Source organism: Scomber scombrus, chromosome 7 (assembly GCF_963691925.1).
Source record: "Scomber scombrus chromosome 7, fScoSco1.1, whole genome shotgun sequence".
In the NCBI taxonomy this organism is placed as follows: domain Eukaryota; kingdom Metazoa; phylum Chordata; class Actinopteri; order Scombriformes; family Scombridae; genus Scomber; species Scomber scombrus.
The window spans coordinates 12,631,719-12,650,788 of record NC_084976.1 but is presented as its reverse complement, the minus strand read 5'-3'; the positions used below and the strand labels follow the sequence as shown (position 1 = coordinate 12,650,788).

General features: G+C 38.3%; 1 protein-coding gene across 1 annotated transcript in view; it reads left to right on the top strand.

Moving 5' to 3' along the window:
• Positions 1–19,070, top strand: part of cdkal1 (CDK5 regulatory subunit associated protein 1-like 1) — a 252,024-nt gene that overhangs the window by 160,466 nt on the left and 72,488 nt on the right. Inside the window, exon 11 of the mRNA XM_062422643.1 lies at positions 16,263–16,443. Within this exon, the coding sequence (XP_062278627.1) occupies positions 16,263–16,443 (181 nt within the window). The remainder of the gene's footprint in view (positions 1–16,262; positions 16,444–19,070) is intronic.

The window sequence follows — 19,070 nt, the reverse complement described above, 5'->3', positions numbered from 1 at the left end:
TGATCAACTCTGATGGAAAACCACGGCTCCTCTGACCCTTTTTGAAACATACAATATGTTGAGGAACTTGTGGAAGAAAATCAATTCTATGTTGCTTTAGATTTCTAACCCTAACCCATAATTAAAGACATACTAACTTGTTTACACTCTAGATGTGCTGGTGAATAACAAAAATACCACTGAAACACAAAATGTTTGAGATTCAAGTTCACCTCAGGGCACATCTCATATTTGAATGTTATCTGGTCCCCTACAGTGTTCATGTTCGTTCATTTACTGCAGTTTTTTTATTTTTTATTCTTCCATGCCAGGTTTATAAAATTAGTTTGATGTTATGCATAATTTCATTGCCCTCTGCTTTAATATTTAGTCCAATTCCCTCTGCAAATTCTGCTACACAGAGCTGTACCGCTGAAGTCATCCAAACCACAGAGAAAAATTGCATTAAATACACGCTCCTTTCAATGACATAATAACTCATTTTAGTCAAGTTGTTATAACAGAATTGTTTTCTGCCATGCTTAATTCCAACAATCAGTAGAATAATTATTTCATTAAAGTGGTTAATTTGCCCCTGTCTTCCAACATAGACCATATTTTTTTCACCCTTTTTTCTCTGCTTCTATCAATTAAAATCACATAATGAAATACAGTCTTAATGTAATGATGTATGGAGAAAATCCTGTTATGGTGGAATAATGCTATTACCGAGTGAATGTGGTCAGAGGATTTTCCACAGTTGTTTCGTAGTTTGCTATAATATCAGGGCTGAACTACTCTCGAGGATTAAGTGTGTCTGAACCACTGGGGCCAAAGATGACACGCCTATAAAAGGAATAGTTATGCGTCTGTGGGTCAGGGATTGGTTGTGTGTGCAGGGGAGCAGAATATGGCAGTATTATGTATTAATGTTGAACTGGAAAGTTAGCTGGTTTTAGCAGAAAGCAGGAGGTGTGACCCATCTTATTACCAGGAAGGAATAGTTGATGGTGGTGGAGTGGAGGGTGAGGGGCCTCCAGACTGCATTTTGTTCCCCTTAGGGTGGTAGATTGGTTTCACTGGAGGTTATGTGTTCCTGGCCATGGAGGTACTGCTCCCAAGAAGAGAGACATTCTCACATGCCTGTCAGCTGTACATATATTTTTGAAACTTTTTTACGTTTTCCAGTTATCCGTCCGGCCCATCAACGTGGACGCTATATCTCAGAAATGCCTAGAGGGAATTTCTTCAAATTTGGCACAAACATCCACTTGATTTTGGTGGTCAGAGATCAAAGGTCATGGTCACTGTGACCTAACGTCCATCCCGTTCTCGTATACTTGACATCTCAGGAGGGAATTTCATTACATCTGGCACAAACGTCCACTTGGACTCAAGGATAGACTGAATAGCATTCGGTGGTCAGAGGTCAAAAGTCAACATGACTGTGACCTCACAAGACACTTGGCCATAATTCAAGAATTCACACGCTCATTATGACAAAGTTTCACAGTCTCTAAGTGAGGACAGCACGTTACTCACTGGAAATCCCCATTTTACCAGAAAATACACATAATATATTTGATTAAATTCCTTCGGAGTCTTTACTACTGCTTACTACTACTCTGCTAGTTGGCAGAGGCATACAACCGCAAGGTGGTATTTCTTGTTTATTTTACATCAATGTCCTTAATTAATGTGGGACAGAAGTAAAAGGGGAAACCAATAATAATTCTGTCAGGCCAAGGCTGGAGAGAAAAGCACCCCATAATGTCGAGGGCATCTCCAGCTGCAACAGCTGTGGAGGGTCTACAGCTGTGGTCCCACAGGAATGAGGAATTGGATGGGTCAACAGGTGAATAATCTGTGTGATCCAGCAGCTGACTGGTATAGTGACCCTTGACCGACAACATGACCTTAAGGAACCCAGCACTTCCCATTCAATCTCCATTTGAGCATTTGATTACAACTTTCCCGTTATTGTTCCTTGTTCCATGGCTTCATCGGTTGAAGTTTGATTTGCACAAACATGTTAATGAGTTTTAACGAACTGTATTCACCCATGCAGCTGTTTTGGGAACAAATAACACGTAAAATTGGATAACATATATTATATAACAACGCCAACATGCGAGCACAAGTAACAATAGCTCTAAATCCATAGAGACAATCACAGAGAATTATTGATCATTCCAACCTATTATGAATTCAGAAATAAATCATTCATGCAATCATAATGTTATCCACAACATCTATTTGCTTTCATTTAAAATAATAAATATTAATGTAATTTAGTTTAGTTTGTATTTGCAGTATGGGATTTAGAATAATAAACAAAACCAATCTTCAAGTACATGAGGGTTTGGTTCCTTTGCCTTGCATACTGCTTGGTGCAAGGCAAGAGTCACTCAGACCTTTTACATAACTCTTCTGCACCAAAGTAAGCACATTCTGTCTTTTCTAACTTGTTAAATGTCAACCTGTTCACCCTTGTGTAGCTTGCAAAAACATCCTCATAAGCTGCACCTGATTTGATTTAATGACCAACATTAACATGACAAGTTTTGTTTTATATTGTATTGATGTTTACCAAAAATATGTCAGAGATAGAGCTAATGTGAACATTGGCACTTCTCTCTCGCCCAAGAAGAATTTACCTCTAAAATGATCAGTACAACCATATGTAACAGCAACAGAGAGAGTTATGCTTCTGGGTGGTCTGGACAAGTTTTAAAGGTTTCAGCTCTTATTTATAAAGTCAAGAGAATGTTTTACCATTTAACAGATTTTAAATGTGCAGCTGGTCAAAACACCCCCGTGATTCATTGAGCAAATGTTCATACCTTGTATTCACAAAATGGTGGGTCAGATATAGCTCTTGTTATTTGTTTTATTTATTTATTCATTTGTTTATTTTTAATAATATGAAATAATATTGTCTTACATGAATTGTAACTTCATTACAACAAATGTGGGTTCATTAAAATTTTAACAGAACTAGTTTATACAGAAACATAATTCTTTGACAGTTCTTAATCTTTAATTCACCAGTCATCTATTGATTGCTTAGACTAAAGTAGTATTATGGGCGTCCTTAAGTGTTTGCTGTGTGTTGCAATGTCTGCGGAGTGACGCTTTGACTGTTGATATAACGTGGTGATGATAAACTTTCTGACTGTTTCAGTCTCTCTTGAGTGTAGTGACTATTTCTCTCCAAACAAATGGCTCCTAGACAGTTTAAGCACTGTCTGTCTGTGTGTGTGTGTGTGTGTGTGTGTGTGTGTGTGTGTGTGTGTGTGTGTGTGTGTGTGTGTGTGTGTGTGTGTGTGTGTGCGCACGCGCACATGTTAGTCTTCTCTATTAGTCAAGAGGAATGACAGGGTTATATCTTCCCATCCTGGGTTACAGCAGGACATGTTACGTTACAACAGTAGCGTGACTACACTGTGTGTGTGTGTGTGTGTGTGTGTGTGTGTGTGTGTGTGTGTGTCTGTGTAGCTAGTCTCCTGCTTTGTTTGTTGTTAAAGGCATACCTTCATTAGTATACACGCACACTCACACACTTAAAGGTTTAAGGCATTGGCCAAGGCTAATGTTTCACTGGAATAGGAGGCGGGAGTGGTGGCAGCTTCCCTGAGGGCATGGAAAGAAAAAGAAAAGCAAGAAAACAGAAAAAAAGATAAGACAAGCGAGGGAAAAAAGAGAGGGAAAGAAGTAAGGACAAAAGAGGTGGGAGGAAAGAGCAGAAAGCGAGACAGGTTTTGCCGCGATGACCCGACACACTGGCGCGACTTGTCAACATTTCAGCCCTCCTTTCTGTTCTCCTTTCTCAAACTGATGATTCAGCAAGTAAAGTAAATGAAGCAGTGAGGATTTCTATGTGCGTGTTTTGACTGTTGTCTTTGATTTATAACCCTTATTTAACCACGTAGATAGAATAAGAGCATGTACAGCACACAGCTGGGCTTAGTCATCACAGGCAAATGTGAAGGTCACACACACACACACACACACACACAGAGAGACACACAATAGATGTGTTTTAAACTCACCAGACAACAGCCCAAGTTTTATGGAGCAGATTTGAACTGTCTACACGCTTGTGTCTGACTAGGCCAATACTTTTGAGTGTTTACATATGGTTCACAGATTGTACTAAGGTTGTTTGATTTCTGAATATAGATTGCTGAAACTAACATCTTTTAATGGCTGAGTCCAAAAAAAAGAAAAGAAAAACAGACTGTATTAAAACAATTTAGAAAACTCCCAACATCCCTGCTGAACTAGCAAGTTGTTTTCTACAAGATATTTTGACTTAAATTATAATGTCTGTGTTTGTTGGTGGCATGTTTAAAATGTTTCTCATCAATGCTTGACATTGACAATGACTGACAGTTGCCTCAGCATAACACACTGTGGTTCCAGTAACAGCCAAGATGTCCACCAGCAGTAAACACACATCCATACATCAAAATATTCCTTTAGGAATCAAGATTATATATATAACAAGATCCTATGTCCATCAAAAGGTCACATTGATACAGTCTATGGTTGACTGTTGCTTTGTAAGTGTCTATAAGTCTGCTGACACTTGGCAAAAAGCTGTCAACTTAAAAAACGTTAATGCCCAGTTACCAGACTTAACATGTCAAACCTGACAAGCAACAACACAACAATGACAATCCACTTTTTTTTTTTGCTCAGCAGGAAAATACCTATGTGTTGACTCTCAAAGGCATTCTGAAACAAATTCAGGCAGGCTGCAGGTCTTGAAAAAGTCTCAAAATATAGCTTCTGTACTTGATCAAATAGATCCTGGTTAATAAATGATAGCTGTGAAACATTTTACCAGCTCCACAAGAAGTAATCAGCCCAGTTTGTTTTTGCGCTTAATTCTTATGCACAATTTACACCTATCCTATCTCATCAGATGAGCTGGTTAGCCTTCAATAGTAACTCCAGCCTGTTTGTCTTCTCTTCAGGGCAGTTTTAGTCCATTAATCTATCATGTTTCAGTTGTGTCGTAATATCTACCAAACACTTGTACACTTAACTTTGACACTAGTTGAAATCCACCTGAATTCAGGATTACGCTAGTGTGAAAAGGGGGGGAAAAAATAAATCAGCCAACATACCTGTTGGCTGTGTGTTACCAGGTCTAGTGTTGTGAATTGGCTCAGTTTAAACAGCAGGAAACCAGCAGAGAATGAGTCATTAACTTCACAACAAGCTGCAACTGAGGTGTGTGTGAGAGAGTGTGTGTGTGTGTTTGTGTGTGTGTGTGTGTGTGTGTGTGTGTGTGTGTGTGTGTGTGTGTGTGTGTGTGTGTGTGTGTGTGTGTGTGTGTGTGTGTGTGTGTGTGTGTGTGTGTGTGTGTGTGTGTGTGTGTGTGTGTGTGTGTGTGTGTGTGTGTGTGTGTGTGTGTGTACACTTGAAAGAGAGAAACGGCTTGTGGATAATGACTCTTGGCAGTTCCTAACACATCCTTATGTTATTGACACTTCCCCTGGATTATACCTTATTTCCTTCCCACAAACCACACACACACACACACACACACACACACACACACACACACACACACAGGATAGATATAGCTTCACTATAATTACAGGAGTTACATTTTCCTTCATTAAATAGTGTTAATTTATTATTTGGCCTCTCAGACCACATTACCTATCCTTCCTGTCTTCACAGGGAAGAGAACACACACACACACACATACAAAGGGAGGGAGAAAAACAGATGGACAGAGAGTACTGACGCTTATGTAAGCATGTGCAGGCGTCTTAAAACACGTCAGAGTAGCAGTGAAACTCTATGCTTCCCTGTGGTCACAAGAAACAGGTGGTGAAACAGCCCAGCCCATGTGTACGCACCCTGCCAGAATGATTAAGAAATAATTGTGTTTTTTCTCACTTCTTTTGTTTGTTTCTATATTTTAAAGTCAAAGATTTTAGTCAAGTTTTGTTAAAGATCTAGTGTTGTATTCATTATCAACTTTTTCATCTGAAATATGTGCTGTTGGTGAGAGATCACAGAAGCTATCAGTCAATATTTCCCTTTACTAACCGACTGTAGTTTATCATTGTCATCTTTATCCATGGAATGCTTTAATGTGGGTTTGACTCATGAGCTTCAAGGTTATCTGTGTTCCTGAATAACTGAGGTAATGTTTGAGTCACCAAAGTTTCCTCACTTGTTACACATTTTCTGTATTTGCCTTGTACTGATATTTGTTTTTCTTTTTTCTTTTTTTTTCTCAAACAAGTTGTATTTGTACACTAGTATGGGAAAGTACACTAACTTGTTTCCCACATGCAAAATACACCAAGTACAAACTGAAATTGCACGAGCACAAATTGACCTGAAGAGATTGTCTTTATGTCGTTCAGTCAGATTGTACCTCAGTACCTATGATTTTAAAACTTCCATTATAGCTTGTTCAATTACGAATGGCTTTGTTTTATTATTATTTTTATGGGTCATAAATTCAGTTCCAGTGGAAATCCAAAGACTATTTGACAACTATTGTGTTTTAGGTATAGGCCACACACACAGACACACACACACAGACTGGACTTAGATAGCTAAAACCCACATCTTCTCAGGTAGACCAGACCACGAGTAAGGAAGCGTGACGGTACAATGTGAACATGTAAACAACCTCTCTCAAACATTCTGGAAAGTTAAGTAACAACAAAGCAATTTTCCATGTGCTTTTACCCTCCCAGTACAACCCCCCCCCCCGGTCAGCTGATACCTGCGAACATCTAACAACACAGTCATGTTTCTCTGTCTGACTCACCTTTCCAGTCTCTCCTTCTCTCTCGCTCTCATATCATATTTCGCTTTCTCAGTGTTTGAGTCACCCTACCTTTAAAAGCTTGTTTTCAACCACACAGTTTCACTCACAGTTGATGGACTATAATCTCTTCGTGCAAGAGGTTGCACCCATGTGTTTGAGTGACACTGTGTTTTTGACTTTACTGTTGTGCAAGAGGTATTCTCATCTGAAGTGGATTGTCAGTGGCAGCAAGCTCTGTTCTGTTGCCGCTTGTGTGTTTGTGTTTGCATTTCTGAATTCCTGCCGTCTGCAGGGAGGGAAGTTTGCCGCCAAAACATGCAGGTTATATTTAGCAGTGTTAAACTATTAAACCCTTAGGAATGCACTCTTACCCCATATCATTTTAATGCATTCACCCTTACGTCAAGCTTTATAGTATAGTTAAAGTCCATTCTGCAAAGTTAAGCAGTTAGGCTGAGAGAGGAATATTTATTACAATTCAGACAAACATTTACTAGATGATCTGAATACACTCACAGCCTCACATGGTGTAAACAAGCTTGCTTTCTGTGTGTATGATTCTTTTTCAAGGAATATTAGTGCCCGAGTAGGGAATGGTTTTCCTCTTCAATGATCTTCTTGGCAATAGAGTCCTCTCTATGTCGGATTATGTTGCCAGTATTTAACTGATAGTCCTGTAGACTCTATCAAAGTCTTTCTGATATAGCTCATTTTACTTGGAGAAATCGCACATTAAAGGGACACTAATTGATTTTTCCTGACAGGTTCTTCCTCACTTTCAAGAAAAGCCCATATGACGCTGCTCTTGGGCTTTAGTGACTATCAGCTTAATGATTCATAAAGCGATTAGTTAGTTAAAAATAATTAGTCAGTTAATTACCTGTCTAACAGAAAACAAGCAACTTCAGCATCAATCAAAAGTCTTTTCTGCAGAGCACAGTGTTCATCATTATTTTGTCCTAGAGCCACTGCTCTGAGTTCCATGTCTTTCATGTCATTTTCTCTGTTTAGGCATGTTACTGTTGTGTTTACATAATTAACACTTAACATACCAATGTATCTAAACTAAGATTGTCCATACTTTACTTGATAACCAGCTAACTTGCAAACAAAATTAGCTTTCCATCCAGCTGGGAGAAGCAGTCTCACCATGAGGGACAAGCACAAAGCCTCTCCTGTTGCAAATAAGCTGGTCTGAACTCACTGACCTCTGCTAGATTTTCAGTTGTTTTTGGCCCCCAAAATTATTTAGTGGTCCTTTTAATTTCTAATAATCACTTTAGATAGAGAAGTAGTCCCCACTTTAATGATCTTTTTAGCATTTGGGACATATGCTTATATCAGCATCTGTGAAAAACAGAAGAAGGAGGTAAGCAGTTATTTTATTCAACCAATTAATGTCATTAACAATATTTTTGGCTTGCTGCAGGTGAAAAGCACAAGCCTGCACTTAAAGCATGCTCACCATTCCTTTGGTTCAGGTATGGCTTTCATGTCCAGCATTTATCCGGTGCTTTGATGTTATCCATATCTGCTCGGGTCAGGTCAGCACAGCGGGATGGAATGATGAATTACATACTGCGGGTATGTCATTGAAGGTTGGATTAAATTGAAATAAAGTGCAAAGGGACAGTACATTTAACGCCTGGCTAGACAGTCACTGCAGCCCTCCTTATAGGCTTACAGTATACCATGCATGTATATAATATCAATGTGTGTGTGTATCTGTGTAGAATAAACTATGTGTGAGCGAGTGGACAGATTTGTAGTGTGTATGTGCTTTTATTACTCCTCCCACAGACTAATGAAGAGTGTGTGTGTGTGTCTGTGTGTGTGTGTGTTCTCATTACCCTTCTCCAAGGCTAATGAAGTATGTGTGTGTCTGCATGTGTAAGTGTGTGTGTTAAATTGAACTGCAGTTCTGCTCCGCTGTGTTCAGGCGGTTTCATTAAATGATAAAGTTTACTGATGACTCCAGCGGGATCATTATGTACTTGGCTCTCCATTCATACCACACCAGCCACCTTGAGCTTTACAAAAGACCTGCCCCACAGAAAGACAGAGGTTATTTTGCAGTGCAGGTTTAGAGATAAATGACTTGGTATTCACTTAGTGGAGCAATGGCATAGCCAACATGTTTACACACTACATGTTGACTTATATTGTATATCAGCTGTTTACATATTATCCATTATCCCAAATATGGGCACCACACAGTTTTCACTGTTTAAATGTTCTTTTTTTTTCAAGTTAATATTTAAAACAAAATCCCATTTATCCCCATTAAAAATAAATGATAGCTAATGATAAATGATCATTAAGGGAGGAAGATGACTAAGTGTGATCAAAATGTGAGGGTGAGCGAGAAACTGTTTTCAACCCAAGGACACTGTCATGGCTCAGTGCATTTTATATAGCACTGTATGCTTGTGTATTTGTGCATGTGTAGTGTTTTCACCTGAGTATAAGAAGAAAAAAAAAGAAAAAAAAATCACTCCACTTTCGAAACCCACAAGATAGACTGAGAAAAAAGCAGGGATGAGGAAGGAATGAACGAGAGATGTAGGTTGAGTGAGTCTTTCTGACAGTTTGACAGCGCCCCCCTTAACCAATCATTTGTCTGTCACCTCTCTACTCTCAAGCACACTCGACTTGGCTTTAACCTCTTTTGCATCCTTCAGTCGTTGAATCACTTTACAGCAAAATGCCAGAATGCAACTGCCAACTTGTCTAACACACTCCGTGCTTTACTTGGTACTTCATAGCGTTTTTTTCCCCCCGATTTATTTAATATATATCCCAGCTGCAGTTGTAACTACAGACTGTTTACGCATGCAGAACATCTGAGCTTAAATAACCTACAATAAACTGGTAGAGAAAAGTGTGCGTACCTCCACCAATACTAGAATTTCCACATTGTTTAGTTCCTCTAAAACCTTTTTATAACCAGTTTGCACTTTGAGACACAGCATCCTGCTCACAAACAGATGGAAATAAGTGAAAATATTACCTTAATTCAATTCTGTTGTCAGATGTTATCATGTTTTTAGGTCATGGTAGCTGTCACTTAGCTTCCCAAGGTTATTTTACAGTCATTGGATTTTACATTAGAGCCACAGTAGGAACCATTGTTTGGCTGTTCAGCGGCAGTCCATCTGAAATCCTCCTGTTATCTGTCCAGTCACCTGGCACCTCCTCAACTAACTCTGACAGTCCCCTCCTTCATCCTTGATGGTAGAAATGGGTGAGGTGAGTGATAACCAAGTAGACCCCCCCCCCCCCCCCTTGCTCTCTCTGTGTCCCCTGTAAATTGAGCCGCTACATGACAGTGCCATTACCTCCAGCTGCCACAGCTAAATCAAACACTTAAGTGTCTGAGTGATTACTCACACTCCTTGCAAGTGTCCTTATTCTCCCGCCTTTCTTAGCTTCCTTCTCCCTCCCCATTCCGGAAGGAATTCTTTTCTGTTAGATATTTAATACAATGTGCATGAGATGTTTTTCGTATTGTAAGTTCATGAAATGATGACATGCATTCACAAAAATATGGCAATCTTAAAGCAATGACAAAATAAATATGGAAAGATCAAACCAAACTAAAGAGAAACGAAAAGCGTAGACACACATCAAGATGACAAGCCATAGAGAACTGACCTGGATGGCAAAATGCAAATGACTGTTTATTGAACTTCACTGACAATTTTCCATGAAATGTATTTCAGGCAGCGGTAATGATAGGCGTTAAGGATATGACATGCGCCATCTGTGAGCAGGCTGCTGAGATTTTGATCACATCTTCAAAAGATGTTTAATCTCACTAAATCAGTGCAAATGAAGATACACATGACCTTTTCAAACCACGCTGTTGTGTTTGCTGTATGTTGAAGAAGGATTTGATGAGGTAAAAGAGTCAACGTGGTGGCTGCTGTTTTTCATTTCACTCTCTGATGCTCTTGAGATTTAAGTTCAGTTTGCATGACATATGTTGTGTACATATATTATTTCTGATATTTAAAGCCAAGCTTAATTTTTCTTACAAGTATTTCAAGTATTAACTAGTAACACATTTGTCAGCTTTTGGAGAAAAAAAAATGTTTTGAAGACGAAGCTGTAGAATTCACAGGTTTGATCATTAAAAAGGTGCTTTTAGACCAAGAGTGTGACAGAGGATGGTGTGGCAAAATCTGTCAAACATACATTTTGTTGTTGTTAGGTAAACTTGGTCACATTGAGGTGGACATGGAAACTAAAGGATCCATCATTTAGTTTATGAGTTGTAAAATCAAGAAATTGATAGAACATTGTTTCAACCTTTTGTATTACAAAGATGGTGATGACATCAAATGTTTAGCATCAGTGTGGACAGATGGCAGTGTAGAGAATTTAATATCCACAGTGAAAACCCCAATGCTCATCCTCACATAAGCATTGATAATGTCACATTCCGTAATCTCTATACTTCAGTTTTTATAGGGATGTTTTCACATTCACCCCAGCTGCCTTGCGCTCCCTCTCCCTTACACACACACACACACACACACACACACACACACACACACACACACACATCATAGTAGAGCCATCAGGTTATGTGTTAATGTGACTTTTATTTTGGAGTTGGGTTTCCTCAAGATGGCAGCTTTCCAAACTTTTTCACATTAAATAACAACTCTCCATACAGCGCGTCTCTTTCCCATCTTCATCTCTTTCTCCCGCTCCTCATCACCACGTCTCTCCCTTCACTGTCCGACTCCTACGCTACAGCGGCCCCAGTGTGCCATGCATTACCATTTCAGAGAACACACACATAGCGCACACACTGCAGCACAGATGGGTAGCATGGTCTCTGTTTAACAGATGAATAGGTAAATATTTACCATCCCAGATTATCTTTCTTCCACTCTCATCCTTCCATCCCTCCACCTATTGCCTTCCTCTCTATCCCACCATACGACACACATCTGTTTTTTCCCTTTCTGTTGTTTTTCATGGTTCTTCTGTCCCAGTGCTCTTACCTTCATCTTATAACGGGGGCTGCTCACATGCATCTGCTGTGCAAACATGCACATATTTTGAATATATGATGAAGAGGATGGCTGTGTGTATGGAAGCTCATACGCACACATAGGCACATGAGGGTCTCAGTAAACAGTTGATAGTAATTGTGTAATTGATAATAATTGTGCAGAAGACAATGGTGTGTTTTTATGAAGCTTAATTCAGCCTATTGAGGCAGATGGGGGACTAGCTGTGATTATCTTGAGTTTTAATTAAAAGACTTCCGTCTCTTATGAACAGATTCTCCTTGTGTAAATGCTAGCTCAGAGTGGTGGTACACTATGGCTAATGGAGGCTGCTGTCTTCAGGGATGTGATCTCTCTGCCTACATGGAGTAGGAGGAGACATGATAGGAACAAAATACACACAAAAACACACACCTATTTTCCTGCCCTATTATCCTCTTTGATTTAGGGGCTGTAGCGTCCGTTATTGTGAAGCAGCTACAGGAAATACAGGATTAGTGTTGTGGTTAGTGACTGAGACTGCTAATTATCATTTTAAGAAAAGGGTGCTTTCATCTTCTCTCTCTCTCTTCATACAGACAAGAACATAACATCTTTCAGAGTTATTAGTTTATATTCCATTAAAACATAATTCATAGTCCAAGATATTGTAAAACAAAGGAATGATTAAATGTACTGTAGCTCTTTTAGCTTTCCATTTAGGATACATTCACAGATGCTGTTTAGAGAGTCCATAGACCTGATGAGCATTGGAGGATTTGATTTATATTTTTCATTCAACTGCTGCTTGGTACAAGCTGGTTGAAATGTTGATCCTAATTATTTCTATGGATACCTATTAATCACACCACGTCTTATATTACTACTTTAGGCTGCTGCACCACTTTTTTGAACAAGAAAAATGTTTCTTTTGATGTCATTCTCTAATCAATACTAACTGTTGCTAAGTCTTTCTCTGGGCCTAACACACCAGATAACGTCTCATTTGATATATCTTGTTCCTCTATGTCTGTTTATCTCCCTTCCACATGCAATAGAGACTCATTTTGCTCTGTCAGTGCTTTTGGGTTACTCTGCTTTCACTTTTCTTAGTTTATTGGTAGGATAACTATTTTTTCTCTTTTTTTCCCATGCATGTTTTTCACAAACATGCCCTTGTTTAATGAGACTTCCCACATACAGTTAGTTCAGTGTATGTGAACAGAATATCTCTTAATACATTGTCCAACAGTTGCAGTTAAATTACTATTTTAGTTGTACCTATATTCATAGGCTTGTTGGAAAATGTAGAAAAAGACAAATCTCACCCAGTATTAAAATTATGTCAAGCACTTTCTCACTTATGTTCATTCAAGGCTACACCTACAAGCCTTCATTTTAGTTTAAAAGTTTTAAAAATAGCCCTCACTCTGCATACGTTTAATTGAAAGTAAGTTGAGTTGATACCTAATCTGTCATCGGTCTTGATTTTCTCCCTTTTCTGTCTCTGTGTTGTTGCCTCTCTCCATTTTCACACGCACTCTGATTTTGAAAGGTGAACAATAACAAGATTTCTCGTCTCTCATTTTAACAAGGAAAGTATCAGTGTGGCTCTTGTTCATTAGGATCACACATCACACCTCCATCACCCTTAGATCTGGGAGAGACAGAGGTGTCAAAATGACATGTACGCACATTTTTTTTGTGTGTGTGTGTGTACGCGTGTGCGTGTGTTCCTCACAGCCTCCAGCTTAGGAAAATCTACAAAACCCAATTCACACCAGCTTCTCTCCCTCCTCTTCCTCTCAGTATTCTATCTCAATGTGTTGCCCTGGCCTGAATTGTACATTTTTTTCCACCAGTGGTGTAAATTTTCTTAGTGATGCTGTGAGAATGGTAAGGACACACTTGCTTCCTACAGAATGTACAGTGTCTCCGCCGCCACCAAAAGGCCCTACCAAATTAACAAGCTCATAGGAGACACATACTGTATGTCAGTGATCTATTGACGGCAGAAAAACATGCTTGTTTATACACATTGCTAATTGTATTTTCCTTCCCTTCCAAAGTCAATAATAAAGGTTATGAATATAAATAATATATAAATATAAATAAAATGTGACTTATGGACTAAACCTGACTTAAAAAAAAAAAAAAAAATCTTCCTACTGATAACCCTAATGTGAGCACACATGAACATAGTAGAACACCTCAGGTCTCAAAAATTAGCTATATTTTCAGGACGCTTTACTTGATTAATTACTGTATTTTATGAAGCCTACAGGCTGCAAATAGTCCTTTGTTTACCTAACAAAGTAAAGGATTAAAACCATGTGTTTTGTTAAATACCCAAGGGGCTCAGAACCACTGCTTGAGGGGGATCCAATAAGTTAATTTTAATCACAAATTGAGAATTATTCATTAATTCATCCATTTAACCATTCCATGCTCACATTGTTTTACTTTTAATTTATTTACTTTTACTTTTACATTGGAGAGTCAGCAGGCAGATCTGAGAGGTCAAGGATGCCTGTGCCTGCAGGCCATTGGTTAATATTAATGGCCATCCGCCAATTGGAACTCATCAATAGGTCAGAGGTTATCATGGGGTTGCAGATGCAGGAAGTTAATGTAATTAAAGATGCATCATGTTGTCGATTGTAGAGAAAATGTCTTTTCCAGCCATTTCTTAATGTCTTTGTTGAGTTGTCGTTCTCTGTGCTTGTCTGCCGCTTATGCTTTATGCATGTGCCTAGATCTTGTCTTAATGTTTTTTTCAAGGATTGCCACTAATGGATAAAATATTCTTCATATTATTACTTTTTATTCCATTGCTGTCTTTGTCTTGTTTAAGCAGTTCTGTAGCCATGTGCTTATCTATAAGAACAGGGAACATACTGTACTGTGTATATTATCAGAAGTGAAATGCTTATTTAAAATTAAGGGAGGAAATATGAAGAGAGAGTCGGAATAGTTATCATTAAAAAGTTAAATAAAAAAAGTACAATTGATTATGGATTTCTCAGTGACAGTGATCTTTCTATTTCATTGGATCCAATAGTTAATTTATTTTTTAATAAGATCTTTTCAGTTGTCTGTTCCTAACATCTTGGCTTCTTGTGTCAGACTGCTTGCGATTTAACATATCCAATAAAAGCTCTAATGTCCCTCCTATTCCACTGCCTGGATGTTTGATAGAAAGTTGTTAATCGATGACATGGCTTGCTTTTATTGGCATTGATTTCCAATTATTTCTGTATGGCATACTGTTTGCTGTCTCATTTTAAGGAGAAACAAAGCCACTATAGCAAATACTTGCATCCTCAAAAAACAAGCTATTGGGAAGTTGGCTCGTAATTGGAGTCAGCTCCTCAGAAAACTGTCATTGTATCCTGCAAAATTGTTATATTGCTAATTTTGCTTTTTTTATGGTAATTAACAGCTATTTTAGCCACTGGAGATGTTGTGTTAAATGCCCCTGGGATCAAGCATAATCATTGAAACTGTATGGCAAGATGTCAGAACAGCATACATCCGGATTGGTATGCCAAGTATGTACAGCACTCTAGAGATTTATGGTTTTCTGACAGACAATGATATCTTAGCCTTGGAATTTTTTTCACAAGCTGTCCAACTGCTGCCAATACAAACAAAATGTATAGAACTAATCAATGTTTCTATTCCCATTTCCCACGGGCTAAAGATTAATCCAATGAGTCAACAGGTCAATAATTGATAGCAAACGATTGGCAGCAGAGGTTGCTAATCAGGTTTTGATTGGGTGAATGAGTCCATGGAGAAAAGCTTTGGCCTTCTTTAAAGCTATAGAGCCTCACTTAGTTTTTCAAAGGCACGTTTCAGCAGTGGGAAAAGGTTGGTGAATCACAAGCTTCAGAGTCATTTTAAATCATTGATCAAGTAGTAGTTTGAGGTCGATGAATCTTTTCCAGTATTTGCACAAATCATCTTCTGACATTTTGGTATTTTTCAATATAAATGAAACCATCGCTAATGCATTTTTTTTCCTTGTTATATTGTTTTAACTTATTTGTTGCTTTTGTGTAATTTTAGAATACATTGTTGAATCTTTTGATTGCTGTAATGTTCGGCTGAAATATGTTTTCTATCTTTGTCAGTTATATGATTTTATTTCACCAAGAATGATGATCAAAACAAAAAATGTTGATATCCATGATAACCAAAGGGAAAATGGAGTAAGCTACACAAAAGTACCATAAGCTGTCAACACGAACACATCAGAGTGATGCATAAGAAGTGTTTTAAGGTGGCTTCACAGCAGTGTGTTTTAATGCTACATTTTATTCAACCAGTTCAGATGCTTGCCCTTTCATGGAAAGACTAGATGTGAAACTGTAGTTTTTAATGCCTTGCTCAATGGAATCTTTTTCAGAAAGGTTTTCACAACCTGGAAAATCAAGTTTTGCCTAAAAGCTTCTTTTTTTCTTTCTTAGGGTCCCAGGTGTAACCATCGCTACAGATATAATCTGCGGTTTTCCTGGTGAAACGGAGGAAGATTTCCAAGAGACAATAGACTTGGTGAAATGTTACCGGTTCCCCAGTCTCTTCATCAACCAGTTCTACCCCAGACCTGGTACACCAGCAGCCAAAATGGAGCAAGTACCAGCGCATGTGGTGAGAGCAGACAAGGATACAGAGATTATTTTACTGCTAGTCATCAGTTCATATTTATATCTTTACCACAATAGTATAAATTCAGTCTAAAACATTTGTATCTATTATTTTGTTTGTTTGAAAGCAAAGTAAGACATATTTGAATGGGGCTGAATTCACATGCTAGTGTGTCAAAGTGCAGAATGAGTGTGACTGTTATTGCCAAATTAATAACACAATTCACTTCACAGTTATACACAGTTTTCAAAATACTGTATGTTTGCCAGTATTCAGACAATGACATAAGTACCTTTAGTGCACAACTGTGAATTACAGTATATTTTTTAATTATCTCATTCTTATCTAGACATAATATATGCATATACATGCACACATTGCTATGGACTTCTGTCTCTGCTGGTCTCTCTGCTTCAGAAAAATGCTTCTGCTTACGCTTACGCTTATGTGTTAACAGTTGTGCCTGCTGTTTTATACACTCAACAATGTAGAGTAAAAAAATATGATATTTCAACTATGTTATGGATTTCAGCTTTAAAACCAACCCCCCAATTTTAAATGTAATGGAATACAAAATAAGACAGCTTGAACGATAACAAAAGCTGTATTATGAGGAGTAACACATTTGTATTTTGGGCAAAGATATTTCCTGTGTGTATGCTGTTGATGTATGCTTACACTGCAAGTGCACACACAAATTTGCATGTGTGTGTTATGAGGAAACACTTGCCAGCCTCTTGTCAACTAAAAATGTAAAATCCCGTTCCAGTTCTGTCATGACTTCTGTGCAAATTTTAATATTATTAATCCTGAAAGCCATCAAAAGTGTGTTTGTGTAGAGTACATGAGACATACGCCGTCTCACTGTCCCTTTCAGACAGACAGACTTACACATACAGTAGACTTATGAAGGCACAGAGTATTAATGTGTAAATGACTAAGTGTTAAAGCCTGCTTTTGAGTTAAACATTTGCCTGTTGGCAGTTAACTGCAGCCATAACATCCAGATTTGTTCAAAGTAGAGAGCACCTGGATGGCATTTAGTTGGGATGTGGAAATAGCAACAACTACGGGTAACTGTTATAGGATGAGACCTGTCTCAATAGCATAGGATCCGTCAGTCAATCACACATGTCAAAAAACATACAAGTCTTAAACCTGCAATATGCTTATATGAGTGATGATTTTCAGAATTTAAAAAAAACTGTGTATTGAGGTATTTCAAGATAAAATGTCCAATATTTTGCCCCTGTCTTTGAAGGATCAGTGTGTAGGATTTATGCATCTAACGGTGAGGTTGCAGATTGTAAGCAACTGAATACCCCCTCCTCTCCCCTTACAAGCTTGTAGGAGAGCGTAAGGTGAAAAAACTTGAAAGGCCCTCTCTATAGCCAGTGTTTGGTTTGTCTGTTCTGGGCTGGTGTAGAAACATGGTGGTACAGCATGGTGACTCTGTGGAAGAGGACCTGCTCTCTGTGTAGATATAATAATAAGCTAATGAAAATACAAGGATTCTTATTTCCAGGTGATTATACACTAATTAAAATACACTAATGAATATTATATTGCATTTCTGCAAATCTTACACAATGATAGCTAAGGTCTATATGCCATAACACAATGTCTTATGATGGGTGCTGCTTAATTTGGACCTCTTATTGTTCTCTGTTTTACCACACAACTCCTCATAGATAGTCTCACTCTGTGTCTCATTGTCTTTCTCAATCTGCTGCCAAATTAAACAATTAGTGGCAAATGAAGCCATAATTGTTAAGAAAGGTGTGTGCGTGCGTGCGAGCGTGCATGCGTGTATGTGAGGGAGTAACAGCAGCGTTTACTTTACCTTTTGCCTCATACTGTAGGTATGTTAGCATCATTGTTTGACCCACAGTCATCTATGACATAATTGTAAAACTATCAGTCTACAAGTAGATTGAATATTGATGCACAGTATGTACATGTTATGGTCAAATGTAGTTCTGGGTATTGGTTATTTTAATAACATACATCACTAATGCATTGGCTAATTTGCTCAAAGTAGGCCCATAGTGGTCTACTTACATCATTACTTACCTCTACATTAAATAATGTTGCATTATGTTATGTTATCTATATATGAGCATCATGTTTCCAAAGTTGAGAAAAAATTCTATGCAACAAAATGCAACACTTCTCACATTGTTGCATCTTAACCATGGTAGATTGCTTTGTGCTTGTTTTTCTTTAACAGAGATGTTTTTCTTTGACTTTTTTTTTTTTAGTTTGACCTGCTATGCTGTACTCTATATGTCCTATCTTTTCTTGCATTTACACTCTCACTCTGTACCATCAAAGTGTTGACACATCTCTTTCAAGTGGAGTGTCTTCATAAGTCATTCTCTTTTTCCCTCCTCCCTCCTTCCTGTCTTCATCCTCTGAAGAGAAGCTGAGTGTGTCTTCGAGGGATCAATCCCCAGACAACCACACCGCTGCTTCACTTCTTCTTATCTTTTTTTCCCCAATCTCCTTTCTTTCTCCTCCATCTGTCTCATCTGACTTTTATTGTCAGCGGCTGGATGTCAGCACACATCTGTCTAAGGCCTCATTCCAGAGGCATCACTTTGATAGTCAGACTGTGGCATATTGCTGGA